Source organism: Orcinus orca, chromosome 16 (assembly GCF_937001465.1).
Source record: "Orcinus orca chromosome 16, mOrcOrc1.1, whole genome shotgun sequence".
Taxonomy (NCBI): Eukaryota; Metazoa; Chordata; class Mammalia; order Artiodactyla; family Delphinidae; genus Orcinus; species Orcinus orca.
The window spans coordinates 78,350,234-78,374,684 of record NC_064574.1 but is presented as its reverse complement, the minus strand read 5'-3'; the positions used below and the strand labels follow the sequence as shown (position 1 = coordinate 78,374,684).

The following is a 24,451-nucleotide window of genomic DNA, read 5'->3' as shown; positions in this document are numbered from 1 at the left end:
TTGAGAGTCCACCTGCCGATGCAGGGGACACGGGTTTGTGCCCCGGTCAGGGAGGATCCCACATGCCACAGAGCGGCTGGGCCCGTGAGCCATGGCCGCTGAGCCTGCGCGTCCAGAGCCTGTGCTCCGCAATGGGAGAGGCCGCAGCAGTGAGAGGCCCGCGTACTGCAAAAAAATAAAAAGTTTAAACTCCCTGCTTTCATTAGTTATACACCCTGGTAGAAAGATGGTAATGGCAAGCAAATGTGCTAGGCTGATAATAGCTTCAAAGATATCCAGGTCCTAATCCCTGAAACCTTGTAAATATTACTGTTATTAGTCTGCTCAGGCTGTCATAGCAAATTGCCACAGGCTGGGTGGCAGAAATTTGTTTTCTCACAGTTCTGGAGGCTGGAAGTCCAAGATCAAGGTGTCCACAGGGTTGGTTTCTCCTGAGGGCTCTCTCCTTGGCATGTAGGTGGCTGTCTTCTCCCTGTGTCCTCACATGGTCTTTCCTCTGTGCATATGTCTCTTACTCTCCTCTTCTTATAAGGACGCCAGTCATAGTGGATTAGGGCCCATTCTGATGACCTTGTTTTAACCTGATTGCCTCTTTAAAGATTCTATCTCCAAATACAGTGACATTCTGAAGTGTTGGGGGCTGGGACTTCGACGTACAATTTTAGGGGGGATGCAGTTTAGCCCCTCATAGTTACCTTATATGGAGAAAGAGTCTTTGCAGATGTGGTTAAGTTAAGGATCTTGAGATGGGAGATTATCCTGCTGGGCCCTAAATGCTATCACAAGTATCCTTAAAAGAAGCTGGAAGAATTGTATGCCAACAAATTGAATAACCTAAAGAAATGAATAAATTCCTAAAAACACACAACCTGCCAAGACTGAATTGTGAAAAAATGGAAAATCTGAAGAGACCAATGACAAGAAAGGAGAATGAATCAGTAGTCAATCCTCCCAACAAAGAAAAGTCAGGACCAGATGGTTTCCACTGGTGAATTCTACCAAATATTTAAAGAAGAATTTATACCAATTCTCCTGAAACTCTTCCAAAAGATTGAGGAGGAGAAACAGTTCCAAGTTCATTCCAAGAGGCCAGCATTAACCTGATACCAAAGCCAGACAAAGACACTACAAGAAGAGGGCTTCCCTGGTGGTGGAGTGGTTAAGAATCCGCCTGCCAATGCAGGGGACACGGGTTCGAGCCCTGGTCCGGGAAGATCCCACATGCCGCGGAGCAACAAAGCCCGTGCGCCACAACTACTGAGCCTGCGCTCTAGAGCCCACGGGCCACAACTACTGAAGCCCACGCACCTAGAGCCTGTGCTCCATAACAAGAGAAGCCACCGCAATGAGAAGCCTGTGCACTGCAACGAAAGTAGCCCCTGCTCGCCGCAACTAGAGAAAGCCCGTGTGCAGCAACGAAGACCCAACACAGCCAAAAATAAAATAAATTAATTAAAGAAAAAAAATCAAGACACTACAAAAAGAGAAAACTACAGAGAAATGACATTAGTAAGATGGCAGAATAGGAGGTCTTCAGTCCATATCCTCCCACAAACAATCCTAAATTTCATGTAGAACCACAAAAGACCTAAAATAACAAAAACAATCTTGAACAGGAAGAATAAAGCTGGAGGCATCACACTTCCTGATTTCAAAATATATTACAAAGCTACCGTAATAAAGAGAGAGAAAGAGAGAGAGACCAATGAGCAGAATAGAGAGCCCAGAAGTAAATCCATGCATTTACAATCAACTGATTTTCAGCAAGTGCACCAAAAACACACAATGGGGTAAGGATAGTCTCTTCAATACATGGTGCTGGAAAAACTGAATATCCAGATGCAGAAGAAGGAAACTAAACCCTTATCTCACACCATAACACAAAAATCGACTCAAAATGGATTAAAGACAAACGTAAGACCTGAAACTATAAAACTACTAGAAGAAAGCACAGGGAAAAAGCTTCTTGACATTGGTCTGGGCAATGATTTTTTGCATATGACTCTAGGAGCACAGATGACAAAAGTGAAAATGGACAAGTGGGACAGCATAAAACTAAAAAGTTTCCACAGAGCAAAGGAAACCATCAACAGAGTGAAGAGACCACCTATGAAATGGGAGAAAATCTTTTCAGACCATACATTTGATACAGGTTAAGATCCAAAACATATCTGGAACTCAAGAAACTCAACATTTAAAAAGAAAAAGAACTAATTTTAAAATAAGCAAAGAACTTAGGCAGACATTTCTCAGGAGAACATATATGAAGGGCCAATAGGTATATGAAAAGGTGCTCAGTATCACCAGTGACCAGGTCATGCAAATACAAATCAAAACCACAATGAGGGCTTCCCTGGTGGCACAGTGGTTGAGAGTCTGCCTGCCGATGCAGGGGACACGGGTTCGTGCCCCGGTCCAGGAAGATCCCACATGCTGCGGAGCGGCTGGGCCCATGAGCCATGGCCACTGAGCCTGTGCGTCCGGAGCCTGTGTTCTGCAACAGGAGAGGCCACAACAGTGAGAGGCCCGCGTACCGCAAAAAAAAAAAAAAAAAAAAAAAAAAAAAAACCACAATGAGATATTACCCCCTACCTGTTTAAATGGTTATTATCAAAAAAAAAAAAAAAAAAAAAAAAAAAAAGATAAGCATTGGAGAGGATGTGGAGAAAAGGGCACCCTTGTATACTGCTAGTGGGAATGTAAGTTGGAACAACCATCATGGAAAACAGTGTGGAGGTTCCTCAAAAATATTAAAATAGAGCTATCATATGATCCAGCAATTCCACTTCTGGTATATAACCGAAAGAAATGAAATCACTCTCTTGAAGAGATATTTGCACTCTCGTGTTTATTGCAGCATTATCCACAATAGCCAAGCTGTGGAAACAACCTACGTATCCAACAACAGATGAATGAATAAAGAAAATGTGTTGTATATCTACAGTGGAATATTATTCAACCTTATAAAGGAAGGAAATCCTAAATAAATAAATAAATACAGGAAGGAAGGAAGGAAGGAAATCCTGCCACATGCTACAACATGGATGAACCTAGGGGACGTTATGCTAAGTGAAATAAGGAAGTCACAGACAAATACTGTGTGATCCCACTTATAGGAAGCATCTAAAGTAGTCGAATTCATGGAAACAGAAAGTAGAATGGTGGTCACCAGGGCCTGGGGGAGGGGAAGAAGGGAGTTTGTTTAATGGGTACAGAGATTCAGATTTGCAAGATGAAAAATTTGGGGACTCTGTAATGACCTGTATGGGAAAACAATCTTTTAAAAAAGTGGATAATGGGGCTTCCTTGGTGGCGCAGTGGTTGAGAGTCCGCCTGCCGATTCAGGGGACACGGGTTCGTGCCCCGGTCCGGGAAGATCCCACATGCCACGGAGCAGCTGGGCCCGTGAGCCATGGCCACTGAGTCTGCGCGTCCAGAGCCTGTGCTCCACAACGCGAGAGGCCACAACAGTGAGAGGCCCGCGTACCACACACACACACACAAAAAAGTGGACAATGTATATGTATAACTGATTCACTGTGCTGTACGCCTGAAACTAACACAACATTGTAAGGCAACTATATTCCATATAAAGAAAGAACTAAAGAAAAGGTTAAAAAGTTTTGGAGATCTGTTTCACAACAGTGTGAATGTACAGTTTACCCTTGAACAACGCTGGTTTGAACCGGGAGAGTTCACTTATATGCAGATTTTTTTTCAATAAATATAACACTTGTATTTTCATTTTACAGGTCTTTAAGTGTGGGGAAAAGTTTGTGTGTGATTAGAGATCACAATAGGTAGAATCAAAAGAACGGGGGCTTCAGTCCTGATTCTCTCCAAACGGTTTCTGCTTCCTGGTCTTGGGTGAGTCATTTATCAATTCCTTTGTTTTTGAGGCAGAGACAGCAGCGTTCAGATTTTCCACTGTGTGTGTGTGTGTGTGTGTGTGTGTGTGTGTGTATGTGTTGAGGGCAGCGGCGGGAGGGGAGCGTGTGTTGGTTCCCCTAACCCCTGAATCATTCAAAGGTCAACTGTACTTAACACTATTGAAATGTACACTTAAAAATGGTTAAGATGATAAATTTATATTATGTGTTTTGATGACACAGTTTTAAAAAAAAAAGAAGCCGGAAGGGAGAAGGAACTGATTTCTCCTCTAGAGACTCCGGAATGAATGCAGCCCTTGTTTTTAGCCCAAAGCCACTGGGTTAGGACTTCTGGCCTCCAAAACTGTGAGCAAAATAATTTGTGACCACAGCCACAGGAAACGAATACAGTGAATAAATGATTAATTCTAACGTCAGGTGAATCAGTGCTATGAGGATTAAAAGCCAGGGAAGGAGACGGAGAGTGAGAAAGGATGTTAAGTTAGCTGGGATGGTTGGGGACGCCTAATCTCAGGTCAAAGGCCCTGTGATGAACACATGCTTGGGAAGTTAGAAGAGCAGAGAGGTGCACCGTAGTTAACTAGAAAGAGCAAAAGAGAGAAGAAACATGAGCAAAGAAGCAGCGAGGGACTAGGTCCCATAAAGGTTGCAGTAAGGGCTTCGGGTTTGAAAGCAAGGAAATGTCACACTTTGACCCTTCAGAGGCTCTGGAGGGTCACAGGGGTGCATGACTCAGGGGCTGTCATACTGTACACCCAGCTAGACCAGGGAGGAGAGAAGAGTGGAGGGAGAAGTGGTCGAATTCTAGATCTGCTTTGTACAGGGAGCCAATAGGATCTGCCAGTAGGATTTGCTGATTGATCGATCAAGCGCAAGGAAAAGGAATAGGGAGAGAGGAGAGAAGTCGAGGATGCCTTCAAATTTTGGCTGAGCCACTGAAGGATGGGGATGTCATTTACTGAGATGAGAAACACTGGGGGAGGAGCAGATCCAGGCACAAATTAAGAGCTCTGATCCGGATGCATTAAGTTTGGGGTGCCTGTTTGCCATCCAAGTGGAGATGCCGAGTAGATATTTGGGTTCTTGCATCCGCAGCTCAAGGAGAGGGCAGGGGAGTCAACGAGCCACGTGTCTGGGTGATGTCACGCAGAGTGGGCAAGGAGGGCAGGCTGCATCTGACAGCAGGGATCCCGTGATGCCAGCCAGCTCTCTTTTCCTCCCTAGGCTAGGACAGTTCAGGCTCTGGCCCCTGCCCTGGGTCACAGTCTTGGGCTAATCCAGTGAGTATCCCCACGGAGCCTCTTGTCACCAGCCTGTGTTCAGCCAGGTATCAATTTGGCAATTTGGACAAATCCTAACCATTGACCTGGAATGAGTCTTTCCCAAAGGGCTCTGGACCCCTCATCTAGAAAACTTGTATCACGAACCCCATCAGTAAAATATTTTTGAGCAAATATCACATATATTTGCCACTTGGATGGCAGACAGGCACCTAAAACTTAACGCATCCAAGCCAGAGCTCTTAATTTGCACCCAAATTATTATTATTATTATTATATTTTTTTTTTGCGTTGCACGGGCCTCTCACTGCTGTGGCCTCTCCCGTTGTGGAGTACAGGCACCGGACGCGCAGGCTCAGCAGCCATGGCTCATGGGCCCAGCCACTCCGCGGCATGTGGGATCTTCCCGGACCGGGGCACGAACCCGTGTCCCCTGCATCGGCAGGTGGACTCTCAACCACTGCGCCACCAGGGAAGCCCACACCCAAATTATTATTTGTTCCCCAACACACACATAGACACATTCACTTATAAATTACATACATAATTGACTATACAAATAATAAAAAATGTTCATCACATAACAATGCAAAAGCAGAGTTTAAGAAGAATGTTCGAAAGATGAAATGAACAACAGTTGAATGCTTTTATTTATTAAAAGTACAAAATTGCTTTTTTGCTTTCAGTTAAAAAAAGACTTAATAACTTGGATGAGCAATGTGACTGAATATGTCAGATCTGATGAGCTGGTCCTTGGTTTCACCAGGAAACGGGAAACGTGTCCAACGAGAGGGGGAAGTGCCAGCTCTGTCTTTTAGCTCGTCTTGCAGTAGCAGCATCATCTTCAACCTGCTTTCTTTTCAAGACTCTTTTGCAGCCACAAGTCTACTCTGTAAGGGTTAGTTGTGTTATAAAAGTGGGTGAGAGGGGCTTCCCTGGTGGCGCAGTGGTTGGGACTCCACCTGCCAATGTAGGGGACATAGGTTCGAGCCCTGGTCCGGGAGGATCCTGCGTGCCGCGGAGCAATGGAGCCCGTGCACCACCGCTGCTGAGCCTACGCTCTGGAGCCTGCGAGCCACAACTGCTGAGCCCGCGTGCCATGGCTGCTGAGGCCCGCGCACCTGGAGCCCGTGCTCCGCAGCAGGAGAGGCTGGCGAGGAGTGGCCCCTGCTCACTGCAACTGGAGAGGGCCCGCATGAAGCAAATATATATATAAATGAATAAATTTTTTAAAAATAAATAAATTTAAAAACAAAAAAAAACCTGGGTGAGATCCTCTACCTAACAGGCACAGGCCCACAGCCCCTCTAGGTCCACTCAGTATCCCCCTGCACCCTGCACTGGGGCCCTCTCCCAAGCCCCTTCACCCAGGGGTGCTACCTGCTGCCACCTCCTGAGGCCGTGAGTGCCCTCATGGGTTTCCCTTAATGATGCCCAGTCTGCTGTAAAATCTCCTTTATTAAACTCTGCTCAGTAATCCCTGCTGAGTGCTTCTCTGTTTCCTGCCAGGACCCTGCCTGATATATACCCTATAGGAAAGCAACAAACAAGCAAAAAACGTTGCTGTCCAGCCTCCGAGGACCTCCACACCTTCTTGGGACACTTTACTATAAGTGCTTTAGGGCCATCTGACCAGCAGACAGAATGAGGGCACCAGCATCAATCTGAATATTAAGAAAGGAGGGAGGGGGCTTCCCTGGTGGCGCAGTGGTTGAGAGTCTGCCTGCCGATGCAGGGGACACGGGTTCGTGCCCCGGTCCGGGAAGATCCCACATGCCCACATGCCACGGAGCGGCTGGGCCGGTGAGCCATGGCCGCTGAGCCTCCGCGTCCGGAGCCTGTGCTCCGAAACGGGAGAGGCCACAACAGTGAGAGGCCCGCATACGGCAAAAAAAAAAAAGGAGGGAGGGAGGGAGGGAGGGAGGGAGGGAGGGAGGGAGGGAGGGACGGAGGGAGGGACGGAGGGACGGAGGGAGGGACGGAGGGAGAAAAATTATATTTTGTTCTCTCCCCCAGGTAATTGTTTTGCACCCAGGGATGAATGCCCCACCTTGTAGGCCACTGGACCCAAGCCCTGACTAGAGAAAAATCTATACAAACTTGATGGCTGGAGCTGGAGTGTGGGCAGTTCTGTCCCTTGTTCACTGGGTGAACTTAAGCATGTGGCTCAACCTCTTCCCGAATAGGCTCCCAGGCAGTAGGACGACGCAGTGGGCGGTGGGCCTCGCGGAGATAGGATTCTCCACTTGTTGGCAGGGTGCTCCACGCTTCCAGTGCTGGACTGACCACCTGGGCGTTGGGGACCACCCAATTCCTCTGGCCACTTCCCTCAGCCAAAACCCCATTCAGCCTTGCCTCCTCCGGAACGCTGGGCAGGGCGGCGCCAGCTCCAGGTCTCCAGCACTGGGAGGAGCAAATCCCTGAGCCAGGTTGCTACAGTCTCCCCCAGAGGCTGCTCCTTTAGCGCCCTGCCTAGCTGGTGAGAGCCTGAAACGTGGGCCATCGCCGTCCCCCGCAAACCCTGCTGGGGCCTGCCCTCCCTGCAGGCCTCAGAGAAGGAGAGGACCTGGCCGGCGCCCCTGCCCAAGGCAACCACTATGGTCCTCAGGGTCCATCCACAACGTCTCCTCCGGGTCGGGTCTCGGTTCTTGGCCCGCATCCAGTAGGCTTGGGTCTAGGGGCTCCCCGCAGGGAAACCGAGGCCCCTAATTGTCGCTTCTACACCCCCTAGGTTGCCGCATCAGAGCACGCATTCCACCTAAGCCGCAGCTTTGGGCTTAGCCAAAGTGGCGCGGAGCAGAGTGTTGTCACTCCAGGAAGAATGAATGAAAGGAGGAGCTGAGCGGGGCGGGGCGCCGCCGAGCGCGCGGGGCGGGGCCGCGCAGGGCAGTTCGGCCGCTCGCCCGCGCCCCGCCCCGCCCCCGTGCCGCAGCTCCGAGGCCCCGCCCCGGCCCGCCCCTCCGCTTGCTCCTCAGGCCGCCGCGGCGCGGAGCCGGTGCCGGAACCGGTGTCTGAGAGGCGGCGGCGGCGGCGGCGGCACCGCGAGCCCCGAGCCCATCCCTGCCCGGCCCGCGCTCTCCGCCCCCGCCTCCCGGGCCGGCGGCGGCGGCGGCGGCGGCGGCGGCGGCGACTGCGGGCGAGCTTGCGGGGCCCGGGCCGCCCCCATCCCCAGCCCCGCCGGGCCCCGCCCCCCGCCGAGTGCATGAGGTTGACGCTACTTTGTTGCACCTGGAGGGAAGAACGTATGGGAGAGGAAGGTGCGCGGGGTGCGGGCCGGCGGGGCGCCGACCAAGGGGCCGGGCGGGCGGGCGCACCGCGCTGGGGGAGAAGGGGAAGCGGGGAGCACGGGTGGGGGCCGGGCCTGGCCGCCGCGGAGGCTGGGTCTGCCGCGAGGCCGCGCCCCTGTGTCCTCCGGGATGAGCTCGTCCTTCCGAAGCCCGCAGGCCCCTCCCTGAAAAGCTCCCACCCTGTTTCCCCCTCCTCGGCCCCGGTGGGTTGCCCTCCCGCAGTCGGAGGGCCCCTCCTCCCTTTCATCCCCGCCTTCTCCCATCCCCCGACCGACGACCACCCGGGAGGAATCCCAGGCACAGCTCGCCCAGTCCTGGCCTCCATCCGCGAGCTGTGTCCACCCGGGGCTCGCCCTTATCCCTTGGAACAGGCCTTGGAAGAAAGAGTCGCTGGGAAAGCCTCAGCCCTGACTCGCAGCCCAGCGTTTGGCCGGCTCCGTGACCTTGAGCCAGGTGCTGCCTGCTGGGCCTCAGTTTCCTCGTTTGTACAGTTGAGGGCCACATAGTTGGCCCGTGGTGCTGGTGTTGGGAGCCTGGGGGCAGAATGGACAGAGCAGAGATGCGCCTCTGGGGAACTTTTGGTTGTATGCTGGGGCCCCCACCCCCTCTCCCTGCACCAAACCCAGTGCCTGCCATCAGTCTTGGCTGGGAGGGTGACTCTCATCCTAGCCGCCTCTTCTGCCCCTTCCCCCTACTGGGGCCCAAGGCTTGGGTTTGCAGGACAGTTAGGGTTATGAAGACCCCAAGATTCTCTCCCTGGGGTCTCCTTTCCTGGGTTTCCTCATCCGAGCAATCTCATAGGTCCACCAGGTTCAATAAAAGTCCTATTATGCCAGCTCCTCCAGCCCTGCCCTCCCCTGGGGCTACTGCCAACCCTCCCCCAGGTCCTTGAAGGCCCACTTGGAGCAGGGGCCCACCTTATGGTAGCTCCTAGGTCCCTGGGTCCTCATGGAGGGGCAGACTGTGGCCTTGGAGCTTGGCTGGTGACCCAGCAAGCCTTACCTTCTCCAGGGCTCAGTCTCCCCAACTGTACAATGGGAAGGGGCAGGCTGGGAGATCTTCCAGGGCCCACCCAGCTCCAAGGGTGTCAGGCCCCAGGGATGACTAAGCATGCCTAGTGGCCGTCTTGAAGAGGTGTCGGGCCTCCCTGGAGCAGGTGTCTGGGAGCCCAGTCCTACGGCCCTGGCCCCATGTTAGGCCACGGCATAGCCAAGCCTTCCAGGGGGCTTCAGCACAGGACGCACCAACCTAGCCCTGTCCAGTCCCTGCCCTTTGAAGGGACTGGGCAGGCAGGAGAGGAAGGGGGGCTGTGACAAGAGTGTCACCCACTGCCTTATTTCCAAATCGTGCTGCTTTCTTTCTCCGCATTTACCGTGCCAGACCCTGAGTTGAAGGATGCCATTGCTGGGGGTTGGCGGACACCTGCTCCTCCTCTTCAGTTTACAGAGAGAGAAACTGAGGCCCAGAGGAGCTTGGTAGTTCAGCTGTGGTCTCAGCAAGACTCTCAGACCTGCATTCTCTCTCCTGCTCTGTACAGCGACTGCTCAGCCTGGGCGCTGCGTGTGTACAGGAGGATTTGTGGAGGTGCATGTGGAGTTGGCGCAGGCCAGTGCAGGCCTGCAGCAAACTGCGCCTCCTGAGAATGGTTCCTAACGCCCTTTCCACCCCTGCAGGAAGCGAGTTGCCCGTGTGTGCAAGCTGCGGCCAGAGGATCTACGATGGCCAGTACCTCCAGGCCCTGAATGCTGACTGGCACGCAGACTGCTTCAGGTAGGGCAGGCTGACCTGAGCTCGGGTGCCCTAAGCAAGGCCTGCCAGAGACGTGGTCATCCCTCCTGGTGCCATCTCTGGTTGTGACTTCCAGCAAGTCCTTGGCTTCAGTTTTCCCCATCTGTGAAATGAAGCATTTGGACTAGAAGATCTCTGGAGGCCTTTCTTTTTTGTCATTCTAGACAGAAAAGGAGACAAAAGGCGAGACTTGCGTTTATGCTCGTAATACCAAGGCCTGTTGGCTCCTTGGTGGGGGAGGAGTGGAGGGTAGTGCACCCCTGCCTTCCGGGTGTTGGTGCTCCAGAGAGAGGCCTTGGGAGGAGCTGGGCCTCCTTCATGGGCCCCAGGCTAGTTTGGAAGATGCATATCCAGTAAGACCAGTCCCTTCCCTCCGGACACCAACTCCCAAGTGTAGGAGAGTAGGACCAGAGCTGTGGTGGAGCACATGGGGACCCAGAGGTGGCCCAGCAATCCAGGAGCACCGTCCTGAGAAGCAGGGGCAGGGGGTAGCCTTAGATAGCTCTGTAGGGCCAGAGCTGGGGATGTGAGATTTCCCACATGGAGAAGTGTGGTAGGAAGCAGCTCCAGACAGAGGGCCCAGCAGGTGCAAAGGGTAGAATGGTGACGGGGCCTGGCCCAGTCAGTAAACGGCAGAGTTCAGGCAGGAAAGCACCCAAAAGGAGGGAAGGTAAAGTGGCGAGGCCCAGCTGGGGTCAGGGCATCAACCACCGGCCGAAGGAGTTTAATTTAGGCAGTGGGAGGCTCTGACAAGGATTTTATTTTTCTTTTATAAAAATGTCTTAACATTTTCTACAATTTAGGAAGGGCCAGGCACTGTTTTAAGGACTTTTTATAGTTGGATACGTGTTGTCTCCGTGAATCGGAACACGGAGAGGTTAATTCTCTTGACCGAAGATACACAGCCAGTGAGCGAAATGAACACACAGTACACGCACTGGCTGGGGAGCCCAGAGGAGAGGCGGGCTCCGTGTCCTGGGGTTCCCAATCAGGTGTTCAGAAGGAGGCCTTCAGGGAGGAAAGGGCCTCTGAACAGGCAGAGACAGGGAGGTGGGACCGTGCAAACCGTTGAAGGCCCGGGATCAGCTCATCTGGTTGGAACAGAGTGAGTCGAGAGACATGATGATGAGGCAAAGTTAGGATCGATTCAGTGAAGAGCCCTGAAGGCCAAGATCAGTAGCTTCTGAGGGCAGTAGGGAGCCAGCAGAGAGGGTCAGAAAGCAGGGGAGGGATGTGGGCAGAAGTGCTATTGAAAAATGCCATCCCAGTGGGCAGATGGTGGTAACATGGCAGGGAAGGGACTGTCAATAGTTCGGGGCTCTGTGCCCATAAGACCTGACATAGGACAGTGACTAAGAGTGGAGAGAGTTTCAGATCTAGAAGGGACGATATTTGGCAAGGATTAGTCACATTAGCCACTATTCATTGGTGACTCTTGTAATGTCATTTCATTAAACCTTCACCATAACCGTAGGAGGGGCCATTATTCGCTCGATTTCCACGTAAGAAATGGAGGCTCGGAGAAATCAAGTAACTTGCTGAAAGTTGCAACAGCCAGAGCTGGGACTTGAACCTATGTCTGTCTCACTCCAAGTCACTGCAGAGCTGAAGAAGTCAGGGGCTGTGGGGTGGAGCTGGGGGCTGGTGAGTGGCAGGGGCAGAATCTACAGCAGAGTCTGGTTTTTCACCCCGGGTGCAGAGGAGGCCAGTGGTCTGTTGGCTCTGGTGGAGCTGGGGGCCGTGTTGGTGAGGAGTTGTGCCCTGTCCTTGTTGAGGTGGAGGTGCAGTAGGCTAGCCAGGGAGGCAGTGCCCTCCCGAAAGCTGGCCGAGGTGATCTGAGACCGGTCAGAGGTGGGAAGGGCAGAAACAACAGCCTACTCAGTGCTGGGGGATGGGATTTGAGAAGAGGCCAAGAGAAATCCAGGGAAGAACTTTGGGGGCCCCGGTGCATGGGGTGGGGAGGGAGGTAGAGCCTTGGGAGACATGGGGGAGGGCCAGGCGTGCAGCCACAGAAGCCACAGAAGGGCAGCACTGGGGCAGGATGCGTGGAACCTAGCTTTGGAGGGGTCCCTGCCCTGTTAACCAGCAGAGGGCTAAGGCCCCGGGAGGGGGCGGTAGGGAGGGGGCACGTTGGGTTAGGCCCCGGTGCGGTGGGGACACAGGGAAGGCTCCCACAGTGAGGGAGGGCCCACAGGCAGTAAGAGCCATGGCTTCCACATGGTTCCACGACTTACACAGTGTTTCTGGCCCCGCGGCGTGTGGTCCCAACAGCCCCCAAACCTGGTTGAGGCCAACGGTGTCCTCACTCCCCTGACAGTCAGGAAAGCAGCTCAGAGAGGAGTCGCTGCTTGCTGGGCCCCTGGAAGCATCTCAGTGCCGTGAAGCGGGGCTGCCACCAGCCCCTGGGCTCCGAGAGCCTTGCAGCGACAGAGTTGCTGTGGGCCCATTGTCACCGCAGAGCCAGCCCCTTTCTCTGTTCCAGCCTCCTGGGAGGTCGTGGCCAGGCCCAGGGGGGTCCAGGCTTCCCTTTGCCCAGCTGCTGCCTCTGGGAGGTCCCTTCCCAGAAGCCTGCAGCTCAGGAGCCCTGGGGCTGCCGTAACTCGGGTAACATCTCCCCGGAGGCTGGTTGGGCTGACCCTGGATGAGGAGGGCTGAGTGCACAGCTGGCACTGGGGGCCGGAGCCTGGGCTGGGATGCCCCCCTCTTTGGGGGACTTGCAGGCAAAGAGGATGGACTGTCCATGGAAGTCAAGCTCTGTTCCCTCGGGGGCAGCACCAGAAGAAGCAGCTGCTCCCTGTCCCCAGAGAGGCTCCAGTGCCTTTGTTACAGCAGAGGCCGGGGGGCACGGAGGGTGCCTTTCTCGGGTGTGCAGGGCTGAGGACACAGTGCCGGCCAAGCTTCCCCGCCTGCACCAGAGCCCAGGCAGTAGGCCCTTCAGCTGCTTCCTGTTGTGAGCTAAGACCAAGTCCTCTTGCACCCACATCACTGCATCCTCCTCCCCTGCCGTGTGGCCACGCTGGCCCCTCCCTCTGCAGCCTCCAATCCTGAGTGCCTGGAGTAGGATAGGGAAACAGCCTGTCCGGCCCACGCCTGCACTCCCCGTAGGCCTCTGGGGCCCCCCTGCGATAGGTAGCAGCAAAGGATGCTGGCCTCGAACCTGAGAAGATGCTGCTTCCTCCGAGGGGCTAAGTAAGTGGAAAGCCCCCTCCCCACCTGTCCCAGGCCTCGGGCAGGGCCCCTGGTGTGAGGGCTGGGGCTGGAGGCCATGGTGGGACAGACCCACCTGAGGCCGGGCAATGGGGAAGGAGAACTGAAACTCCTTGGTCACTGTTGGCCGCCTGTCGAGGGGAAGCAGGCCACCGCTGAGGCTCCTGGCCCTTCTGGTACAGGTCTCCCTTGAGGCTGGTCCCCCAGCTGCTCTTTTTCACCCTTGGTGTCCAGGGATGTGGTGGGTAGAGGGCACCCCTGGGAGGGAAGGACCTGTCGCTGTAGGGGTTTCCACTGCTTCCCAGCCTGGCCTGTTCATCCCCCCTCCAGCCCCACAGTGCCCTCCTCTCCTGCTCAAGCCTGGCTCTGCCTTTGCTGCTCTGGGAGAGGGCTACACTGTACCTGGTATTACTCTCTTGACACCCTTTGTAGGGGCAGGGGCATTGGGGGGCACCCCAAGAGCCAGGCATGTCCTGCCCCACCTGCCTCCTCTGGCTCCTGGCCGGATGTGGGCCTGAGGGGTGAGGGGATGCACAGAGTCAGGGGCTCCTGTGTGCCTTCCATCGGCAAAGGCCCACTGAGGCCCCAGGCGCCAGCCACCAAACTACTATGTGAGCCTGGGCTAGATCCCCTATCTGAGATGGAGGCTGAGCCAGGGTACCCTGGAGCAGTTCTGAGGACGCTGGGGGTGGGAACTGCTCCTGGTTGAGTGCACAGAGTGAGCCAGTCTGGCAGAAAGCACTTCTCTTCGGGCACCAGCGTTTGTAGGTGCCTGGTCTGGGACCTCGGGCAGCCGGCAGGTTAATGGCAGAGGGCGGCGGTGCAGGCTGCGTGGGGGGCCATGGGCGCATCTGATCAGGCTTCAGGGAAGTGGTTATCAGGGAGCTGACTGCACTCACAGAGCCTGAGTGAAGCAACGTGGGGTCTTCCAGGGCTGCTACAGTGACGAATGTTTGTGCGTGAGAAGGACTAGGAGTTTGCAGGCAGAAGAGCTTTCTCTCCCCGGGGGGAAGGCGGCCGCTCCAGAGCCCCGACTGACCCGCCCACCGAGGTGGGGGAGGGGGGCTGCTTCCTGCAGCCTGGGGCTGTGGGGGAGACTCCCGCGGTGACACTCCTGTGACGCGCTTCGTGGCTGGTGGGTCTGGTCAGTGGAAGGGCGAAGTGAATCACCGATCCGCACAGGGAGTGGGGTATCTCCCCAAGGTCACCGTGCGCTGCCTGCGCCCCGCCTCTTTGCGGAGCCTGCTCTCCTGCTGCGCACCTTCCTGCTAGGTTAGAGCCCCCTGGGGGCTGCAACGGGGACCTCCCCGTCCCCGGGTGTCCTCCCTCCTGGCTCGGTGCCTTCCTTGCCTTGTCGCCCGCCCCGTGGTAAGATGCCCACCCACTGCAGTCGGCAGCGATTGTGGGGGCAGGAAGGGCTCCAGGGGCAACAGATGACGTCATGGCTCCCGTCCAGCCGCTGCTTCCGCTGCAGCCTCCCGCATCCCAGCGCTGCCTCCAGAGGCTTTCCCTCCCCAGTCGGATCCCTTTGAGAGAGCTCATCAGACCCCACCTTCCTGGCTTCCAAAACCCGGGCATTTTGTGTTCCCCTGCCCGCCCCCTGCCCAAAGCCCCAAGCTGTGGTCCCCAGCCCCTCCCCTCAGGCTACCAGACAATGGGGAACTGGCTGGATCCTCTTAAAGGGACAGTGTCCCAGCAGCACTCTTGCTGCTCTGCGCTCCCTCCTTCTCCTCCCTCCTCCCCCTCCTCCTCCCCCCTCCCCTCCCCAGTTCCCTAGTTCAGGAGCAGTCATTGAGTGCAGTCAATGAGTGCTGCCCTGTGCAGGCTACGGTAGAGCGGAGGCTTTCCCGGCTGCCTGGAGCACAGTGCTCTCTGACCCAGCCCCAGTCTTTCCTGCCCTCCTGTCTCCTGGTTTGTTCCCCCACTGAACCATGCGCTCTGAGCCTGGGCCCTCCTATCCCTATGCGACCTTGGTACCTCACCCAGAGCACCCAGACAGCAACAGAGCTGGACGGGTCCCCTAGCCGTTCTCTGCGCAGTGTGTACTCCGGCCCAAACGTACCTGTGCATGCCAGGACCCTGGGTCAGGCTTTGCAGAACCCAGTGGGGCTTGTGCCCGGGGTTGAGGAGGGTGTCAGTCACTGGGGGTCCCACATTTTAGCATTTGCTTATTACCCTGGCTTAGCTGAGCTGCTGGTCCCCACCCGACCAGGACACTTGATGGGAAAGACGTCAGGCATGTAGGTCTAGCTCCTGGCCTGGGGGGTGGCACATAGAAAGAAGCCTGTACATCATTTCTCCCCATCTGCCCTTCAGGGGCCCCACCAGCCAGGCCTTCCCGCTGCCTATGCTGAACCCCGTTCTTGTGCCTGGCAGCACTCGTGGGGCTGGCTGAAGCCTAGGGAGCCTGGAGATCCCCTCTCTTAACTGACTGACTGGTCTATACTGAGCTGAACTCCTGCCTTGTATCTTGGTGGAACTGGGAGTATCTTCATGGGGCCTATGGTGCCCATCTCTGTGACCTTGGGCAGGGTAGACCCTCCTAAGTTCATCTGCCTCATCTCTAAAACGAGGGTAGCCATGCCTGCCTCATGGTGGCCTGTGAGAATTAGTAAATTTATTAAGCAAGAAAATGGGAAGGTGCCAGCACTTAGTAGGTCTTCACAGCGCCGAAAGGTTACCACCATCTACATCAGCTGCCAGAGCTGCCTCCACTTTGCTGGGAGTGGGGGGAGGGGGAGGGAGAGGAAGCCGACTAGACTGGAAGAGTGGGGCTCACAGTGTGTTCCAGCCCCGCTCCCCCCAACCTGAATCCTGGGCTCCCAGGTTCCAGCCCTCCCTGGGCCTGACTGGTGGGTGACTGAGAGTAACTTGCCTGCCCTCGCTGGCCATCTTCCTTCACGACAAGGGACAGGGGACTCAGATGAGTAGCACCTCTCAGTCCAGGTCTAGCAAGTGGGCCAGACACCCTGGGTGCAGAACTGCTGAGGGTGGTTGTTCAGGCTGCACATAGTACCAAGGCTTCGGGCTGAGGGACCACGGCAGAGGGGGTGGGGGTGGGCGCTGAATCCATCCCCGGCTCCACTTGCCAAGCCCTGTGCCCCGGCACAGGCTGCTCCCGTCCAGAGGGTACACCTTTCTCTAGTGCTGCCTGTAGACTGGAAGGGCCCAGGTGTGTGGGAGGGGTGGGCCCCTCTGAGCCCCAGCTCCCCTTCCACCCAGGTGTTGCGAATGCAGTGCCTCCCTTTCACACCAGTACTATGAGAAGGATGGGCAGCTCTTCTGCAAGAAGGACTACTGGGCCCGCTATGGCGAGTCTTGCCACGGGTGCTCAGAGCACATCACCAAGGGGCTGGTCATGGTAAGCACCCCTCCCCCACTCACCTCACGTGTGTGTGTGTGTGTGTGTGTGTGTGTGCGCGTGCGTGCACGCGCGTGCGTGCATGTGTATGCGTTTTCACAGGTTTCCCTGCTCCAGATCTCTCTCCCATCATCTCTCGTGTTCTTTTCACTAGTTCTCTGATTCTCTGTGCCTCCTGAGCCTGTTTCTCTGTCTGTATCCCTCAGCCCGCTATTATGGAGGCAACTCTGTCTGCCCCGAAGTTGGTTTGGGGCTGCCCTTCTGAGAGGAGGCCGAGGGGAGGAGCTATGGGGGCTGAAGGGGCTGCTGAGGTGGCTTGTCCCCACCCCCCCAACTCCCCTTCCAGGTGGCCGGGGAGCTGAAGTACCACCCCGAATGCTTCATCTGCCTCACATGTGGGACCTTCATTGGTGATGGAGACACCTACACTCTGGTGGAGCACTCCAAGCTCTACTGGTGAGTGCCCCGCCCCTCCCTGCGCCTGGCGTGCCCCCCCCCCCCCGGTGTCACACGTCTCCCACGCCAGGGCCCTTCCCCTTTCCATGTGGGGGGCAGTCATAGTGACAGTGTAGAAACCACTGGGAAATATAAGACACAGCAATCAGGTGGAGAAAGCCTCAGACATCAGCTTTCTTTTCTCTTCGTTTTTTTTTTTTTTTAATATTTATCTAATATTTTGGCTGCGTCCGGTCTTAGTTGCGACACGCGGGATCTTTTGTTGTGGCGCGCGGGCTTCTCTCTAGTTGTGGCGCACGGGCTCTCTAGTTGCGGCGCGTGGGCTCAGTAGTTGCAGTGCACGGGCTTAGTTGCCCTGCGGTATGTGGGATCTTAGTTCCCCGACCAGGGATCAAACCCACATCCCCTGCCTTGGAAGGCTTATTCTCAACCACTGGACCACCAGGGAAGTCCCACAGACATCAGCTTTCTTACTGACATCACTGCTGTGCAGTTCTGGCACCAACCCTCAGAGTTACCACCAACCCTGTGAGCTCAGGACCTGTCCCCAGCAAGTTCACCCTGACTTCAGTCACCGGCCACAAGTTTGGGAGTCCCCAGGCTGCTCGCATTTCTGACCGATTGGCTGCAAAGTCAGGGATTCCCACAGCTCTCTCAGCTTTGCTACTTCGCTCAATGACTCAGAGCTCAAGAGAGCGCTATACTCACAATTGTAGTTTTTTACTAAAGGCTACACATCAGGACCAGCCAGATGAAGAGACGCAAAGGGCGAGGTCCGGGAGGGTCTCGAATGCACAGCTTCTGTGCATTCCACCCATGGAATCAAGACGTGTGACCCGTCCTCCCTGGCATCACCAGAGTTTTAATTGGGGTTTCATTATGTAGCATAATTGATTGAATCACTGGGCATGGATTGAACTCAGTTTCCTCGAGGTCAGGCTGGGTCAGAGCCATAGCCCTCTCATCACGTGGTCAGTCTTTCTGGTGACCGGCACCCACCTCCCTGCTGCCTGAGTCATCTCATTAACATTAGCTCAAGTGTGTGAAGGGCTCAAGAAAAAGGAAGATACTCCTGTTCCAAGGATTTAGAGCCTCTTTCCCAGGAGCCAGGGACAAAGACCAGACAAATTCTTTATCATGGCAACACTGATAAAGCTGGATTTGAGGGCAGCATGACTTTTGAGGATCCCGAATGGACTCTTAATGACTTCCTGCTGAACTGGACTTATCCCCAGGCCTCATCTTGGCCAGCTGACAGAGCATAGACAACCTAGAGTGAGCCCCGGAGAGGGGCAAGGCTGGGCTGAGCATGCCCAGTTCCTGCTCCCAGCCCATCAGGCAGCCAAGCTCCTCCTCTTCCCTTGGGGAGCAGTGAGGGGAGGGTGGGAGGAGAAGAGAGCCTGGGGCTGAGGGATCAGGGTGGGGGTGATGCTGGTGACTGTCCTGACACACTTTTCTTCCCGCTCTTTGGGTCCCCACCGCCTGTGGCTCTTGCAGCGGACACTGCTACTACCAGACTGTGGTGACCCCCGTCATTGAGCAGATCCTGCCTGATTCCCCCAGCTCCCACCTGCCCCACACAGTCACCCTCGTATCCATCCCAGCCTCGGCTCATGGCAAACGTGGTCTCTCGGTCTCCATCGACCCCCCTCACGGCCCGCCAGGCTGCAGCACAGAGCACTCCCACACCGTCCGCGTCCAGGGGTGAGTGGCTGGCCTGCTGAGGCTGCAGCTGGTGCAGCTGTGGGCGCGGATGCTCTAGGTGGGTGGCTGACCCTGGGGCAGGGGGGCCCTGAGAATGAGTGAGCACATGGGCCCAGATGGAACCCAGCTCTGACAACTGGTATACCAGATGCCTGGTCCAATCATTCCTCCAAAAAAAATAACAAATGTTAGATTAAATATTTTAAATGTTTTCTTTAATCCCTGCATGACCCAACAAGAAAGAGAAGTAACCAGGTCAGGAATAAGTGAAGGAAGGAGCCCAGGGGTGTCAGCAGAGCACGGAAGGCAGCCATGACTTAAGGGCAAATCTGAATTGGGTGAATTAGGCTTCAGTTTTCGAGTCTTCTCATGGCTGAGTCTCTCAAAGCCCTGACTTGCTCAAGGAAAGTGAGACTAATAAGAGAATGCCTCCCCACCCCATAAAGCTGCAACCCCCAAAGGGCTCTCAGGGTGAGGAAGAGCAAGAAATAAACCACACCTTCCACCAGCCGCCCACCCCGCCGCCCCTGGCAACCAACTCCCAGAACTAGAAAATAAACTGATTTGAACCTAAATGGAAGGGGAGAGGGAATCTCCCCTGAGAATTCATCCACTTGGGTTTGCCAACCAAGTTCACATGCCTGGGTGGTTCAGAAAACCTCCAGGCAAAATTGTAAAAGTTTAAAGTACTTCTCTGCTAGGGGTAATGTCCTCAGGCCGCGACAGAATCAGACGCAGATCCTTTCTGGAGGAACCCACCTCCAGGCTTCACAGAATTTCTCTTGAGATAAGCGTCCCAAGGAAGGTGAGCCATTTGGTCAAAAATCACAGAGAACAAGGCACTGTGAGCAGGAACCAGTGGAAACAACAGGTGGCAGAAGCAGACCTGCAAAACCTGCAGATAGTAGGATTATCAGAAACAGTACAAAATAATTATGCTCCATATGTTTTAATAAATAAGAGATCCTTGGAAAAAGTGAGTAAAGAGCAAATGAATTTGGAAAATAACCACATAGAACCCCTAGAAGTGAAAGATGGGTTTAGCAGTAGAGGAGGGTTTTAAACAGCTGAAGGGAGAAGCAAAAACACAGCAAGGTGAAAATAGGGAAAGAGAGGTTAAGACGTACGGAGGACAGAGTGAGCAGCTCTAATCATCCATCTAGAATCACAGGCGGAGAGAATGGGAGAGAGGCAGTATTTGAAGATATGATGGCTGAGAACTTCCCAGAGCTGATTAAAAGATACCAATCCACAGACTGAAACCCAGTGAATCCCAAACAGGAAAAGTAAAAAAAAATTCACCCATAGATTCCCCCACCTGGTGAAACTACGACACCAAAGGCAAAAGAAAAGACTTTAAAAGTACCCATAGGGAGGACTTCCCTGGTGGCTCAGTGGTTAAGAATCCGCCTGCCAAGGTAGGGGACACGGGTTTGAGCCCTGGTCTGGGAAGATCCCACATGCCGAGGAGCAACTAAGCCTGTGTGCCACAACTACTGAGCCTGTGCTCTAGAGCCCGCGAGCCACAACTACTGAGCCCCTGTGCCAGAGCTACTGAAGCCCTTGCGTCTAGAGCCCATGCTCCACAACAAGAGAAGCCACTGCAATGAGAAGCCTGCACACTGCAATGAAGAGTAGTAGCCCCGACTCACTGCAATAGAGAGAAAGCCTGTGTGCAGCAGCAACAAAGACCCAACGCAGCCAAAAATAAATAAATTTATTTTTAAAAAAATTTCCTTCAAAAACAGAACAGGCTGACACCTGATTTCCCAACAGAAACAATGAAAGCCAGAAATAGTGAAATGATATATTCAATGCACTCAGCAAAAAAGAACCATCAACCTAGAATTCTATACTTGATGAAAATATCCTTCAAGTATGAAGGTGAAATAAAGACATGTTAAGGCAGACAAAATGAGATTTGATACTAGCAGATCATCCCTAAAGAAAATTCTAAAGGCTGTAGAAAAGGTCCGAGGTGTAAGAAGAAATGAAGGTTAAGGGGCTGACGCAGTTGATAACATGCTATGAGACGTTGAGCAGTTCCCTTGTCCTCTCGGGTCTTTGGGGTCTCTGTCTGAACAATGAGGAAGTCAGATACCTTGGGGCCTTCTGAGATTTCTCCTGGGCCTTCATGGACCCTTGAGAAATAGTTTTAAACGTTCCCCGTGTCTGGGTGTGGGAGCCATATGCCAGCTTTCTTTGGATTCAGTCAACGTTTCTCACATACCTGCCAGGTACCAGGCCCCATGCCTAAGCACTGGTGAGAATTGAAGATGGTACTGGGGGGGGGAGGAGGAAGTTGGGCTTGACTCTGCATCTCCACCCCCATCTTGAGCATCAGCCAGGCCAGCAGCTGCCTTCCATACACAAGTGAACAGACAGATTGGTGAGAGAGATGGGGAAACTCCCAGACCAGCTGGTCCCTGACAACTGGGCAGAATTTTAGGAGTAGAGGGTCCACGGCACCTCCTCCCTGCCTCCCTCACTGGGTGAGCATTCTTTCCTGCTTCTTTTCCCCCCTTTGGCCACGCTGTGCAGCTTGTGGGATCTTAGTTCCCCCACCAGGGATCGAACCCGGGCCACAGCAGTGAAAGCACCGAGTCCTAACCACTGGACCACCAGGCAGTTCCCTAAGGAATATATATATATATATATATATATATATATATATAATTTTTTTTTTTTCGGTACGCGGGCCTCTCACTGTTGTGGCCTCTCCCGTTGCGGAGCACAGGCTCCGGACGCGCAGGCTCAGCGGCCATGGCTCACGGGCCCAGCCGCTCCGCGGCATGTGAGATCTTCCCGGACCGGGGCACGAACCCGTGTCCCCTGCATTGGCAGGTGGACTCCCAACCACTGCGCCACCAGGGAAGCCCAGGAATATATTTTTAAGGCTATATCCATAAGAAGTCTTTATCCATGAAAATATATTCACTATTTTTTAACTTTTTTAATCCTGAAAATTTCAAATTTACAGAAAAATTACTAAAATAATAAGTATGTTGAATACCTGTTCACCTTTTACCTAAGTTCACCAATTTTAACTTTCTGCCACACTTGAGGCATGCGTGTCTCTCCCTCTATGTATTTGTGTATATGTACATATATATACTTTTTGTATATACACACACGTACATATTGCTATATTTTTACTAAGTCATTTGAGTGGAGGTCGTAGGCACCATTGACCCATCCTCCCCCCACATACTTCAGACCTTCTCCTAAGAACAAGGGCATTCCCTTACATAATTATCCATTGTATCTTACAGTGTAATGATGATATTTAGGAAGTTTAACATTGACACTTGTATTCAGTGTACAATCCACATTCGAATTTTGCCAGTTGTCTCAACACTGTCCTTTATGGCAGTTTCCCCCTTGATCCAAGATCCAATCCAGGATCACACATTGCATTGAATCCTCACGTCTCTTAGGTCTCTTTTAATCTGTGCCAGTTCCTCAGCTTTTCATTGTCCTTTATGACCTTGACATGTGTGAAGAGTGCAAGTCAGTTAAGGAAGCATGGCCCTCCATTGGGGTTCTACAGAGGGTTCCTCTTCCTTAGGTTGAAGTCATGCATTTTAACCAGATAACTGATGCTGTGTCCTTCTCTGTGCATCTTACTGGTAGACACAGGATGTCAGTGAAGTGCTCCCTTTATTGGGGATGTCAACTTCGATTATTTGGTTAAAGTGCAGTCCACTCTCTCTGCTGTAAAGGATTTTTTTTCCCCTTTGCAGTGTAACCAGTTTGAGTCATCTGTGAGATATGAGTCTGTAAATATCCTGTTTCCAGCAGCCTTTCACTGACTCTAGCATCCACAGATAATTCTGTGATGGCTACAAAGTGGTGATTTTCTGTGTTCTTCCTGCTGTATTTATTACCTGACTTTCCTGTGTAAGGAAGCACTTCTCCCCCATGTGAGAATATACTCTCGATAATTGAAAAATTGCTAGCAATCTGTTTTTCTTAAAGCTCTCAGTCTCCTTTCTGTCCTGCCTACCCTCCCCCAGCCCTTCCCCATCTCAAGTCAGAGACAAAGTGACCATTCTTTGAAAAGCTTTTACAAAGACAAAATGACAATCAGACAGTTAACACCAAGGAGTTAAAAGAAGCAAGTAAATTTGGCAAGTTGGCCATTCCGTGAGTTAGTTTATGGCCGAGTAATCCAGGGCACCAGCCCCATCTCCACCCTGCAGCTGTGGCCCAGCCCAGGCTACTGGCTCCTTCCCGCTGATCCCAGAGGAGTGGGAGCCTTAGCTTCATCTTGCAGGGCAAGTTTGGGGGTCAGGTAGGAAGCAGTGGGTCCAAACCCTCTTAGGACTCTTTGACGCTTGTCTGCCCCACACGTACCAGCCAGGTAGAAGGAGAGGTCTGTCCTCCATGGCAGAGACAACGCTCTGTTGAACAGGAGCCCCCGAGCATCTAGTATAGGGGGGCAAACACCTGGAGGGCATGCCACTTTTCTCCAGTTCCACACCCACAGGGGGCAAGCATTGTAATTACTATAGAACTCTTCCCGCCAAACCAGAATTCGGTGTTCCCGCCAGTTGCCACCTGCCGATCACACAAGATAGAATGGTTTGCCCCACGCTCCTGATCTGATCCCCTTGGCCTTGGTTTCCTAGTGGGGTGAGCAGGGGTCTGACCACCGCTCTATGCCCACAGAGTGGACCCAGGCTGCATGAGCCCGGATGTGAAGAATTCCATCCACGTTGGAGACCGGATCCTGGAAATCAATGGCACACCCATCCGGAATGTGCCCTTGGACGAGGTATGGGTCCTGAGTCTGGTTGGATGTGGTGCTCCCCTGAGAGCACCACCCCTGAGACTCACCTGTCCACACTCCTGCTCTCCCCAGATTGATCTGCTGATCCAGGAAACCAGCCGCCTGCTCCAGCTGACTCTTGAGCATGACCCCCATGACGCACTGGGCCACGGGCTTGGGCCTGAGTCCAGCCCCCTGGTCTCCCCGGTTCACACTCCCAGCGGGGAGGCGGGCAGCTCCGGCCGGCAGAAGCCTGTCCTGTAAGTCAGCCCTGCACCTTGATGTACTGTATCTTGGTACTTTCACTGACGCTGGGCCGCAGGGGGCATGGGACCTGGTCCCTACCCTCCGGTAGCTCACAGTCTGATGGGGGAGTCAGCCCTGCAAAAAGAAGGAGGCCGGCAAGGGGTGAAGGGGGCTAGAAAGAGGAAGGAGAATGAGGAGCAGACGGGGAAAGCAGCACCCCCAGCTGGGGATGACAGCGCTTCCAGGGTGGACCAGCGCCCTGGCTTCGAGGAGCAGCTGGCCAGCAGCTCAGGATGCTGGGGCATCGGATGTGTTGGGGAGTGATGGGCTCTGAGGCAGAAACTCGTGGCGGGGTCTTCGGGCTTTGCCCATCCCGGGGCGCCACCGAAGGGTGTTGTAGCACAGTGATGTGTTTCACAGAGACCACTCTGGTCCCCTTTGCAGGGAGGTGCCCAGGACCA

General features: G+C 53.9%; 1 protein-coding gene across 6 annotated transcripts in view; it reads left to right on the top strand.

Moving 5' to 3' along the window:
- Positions 1–8,139: 8,139 nt before the first annotated feature.
- LIMK1 (LIM domain kinase 1) overlaps positions 8,140–24,451 on the top strand; it is a 49,360-nt gene continuing 33,048 nt past the window's right edge. For 4 of the 6 annotated variants that reach the window (XR_004482750.2, XR_004482751.2, XR_007472333.1 and 1 more), the window contains exons 1-7: positions 8,142–8,427; positions 10,131–10,227; positions 16,675–16,813; positions 17,160–17,269; positions 18,767–18,973; positions 23,645–23,750; positions 23,838–24,004. Coding sequence is in view for 3 of the 6 variants with exons in the window: in XM_004268783.4 (XP_004268831.1) it covers positions 8,373–8,427; positions 10,131–10,227; positions 16,675–16,813; positions 17,160–17,269; positions 18,767–18,973; positions 23,645–23,750; positions 23,838–24,004 (881 nt within the window). In the remaining 3 variants the exon portion in view is untranslated. Of the gene's footprint in view, positions 8,428–10,130; positions 10,228–10,248; positions 13,435–16,674; positions 16,814–17,159; positions 17,270–18,766; positions 18,974–23,644; positions 23,751–23,837; positions 24,005–24,451 lie in introns of those variants that run through there. The other 2 variants (XM_033426332.2, XM_033426331.2) reach the window with 2 other exon arrangements.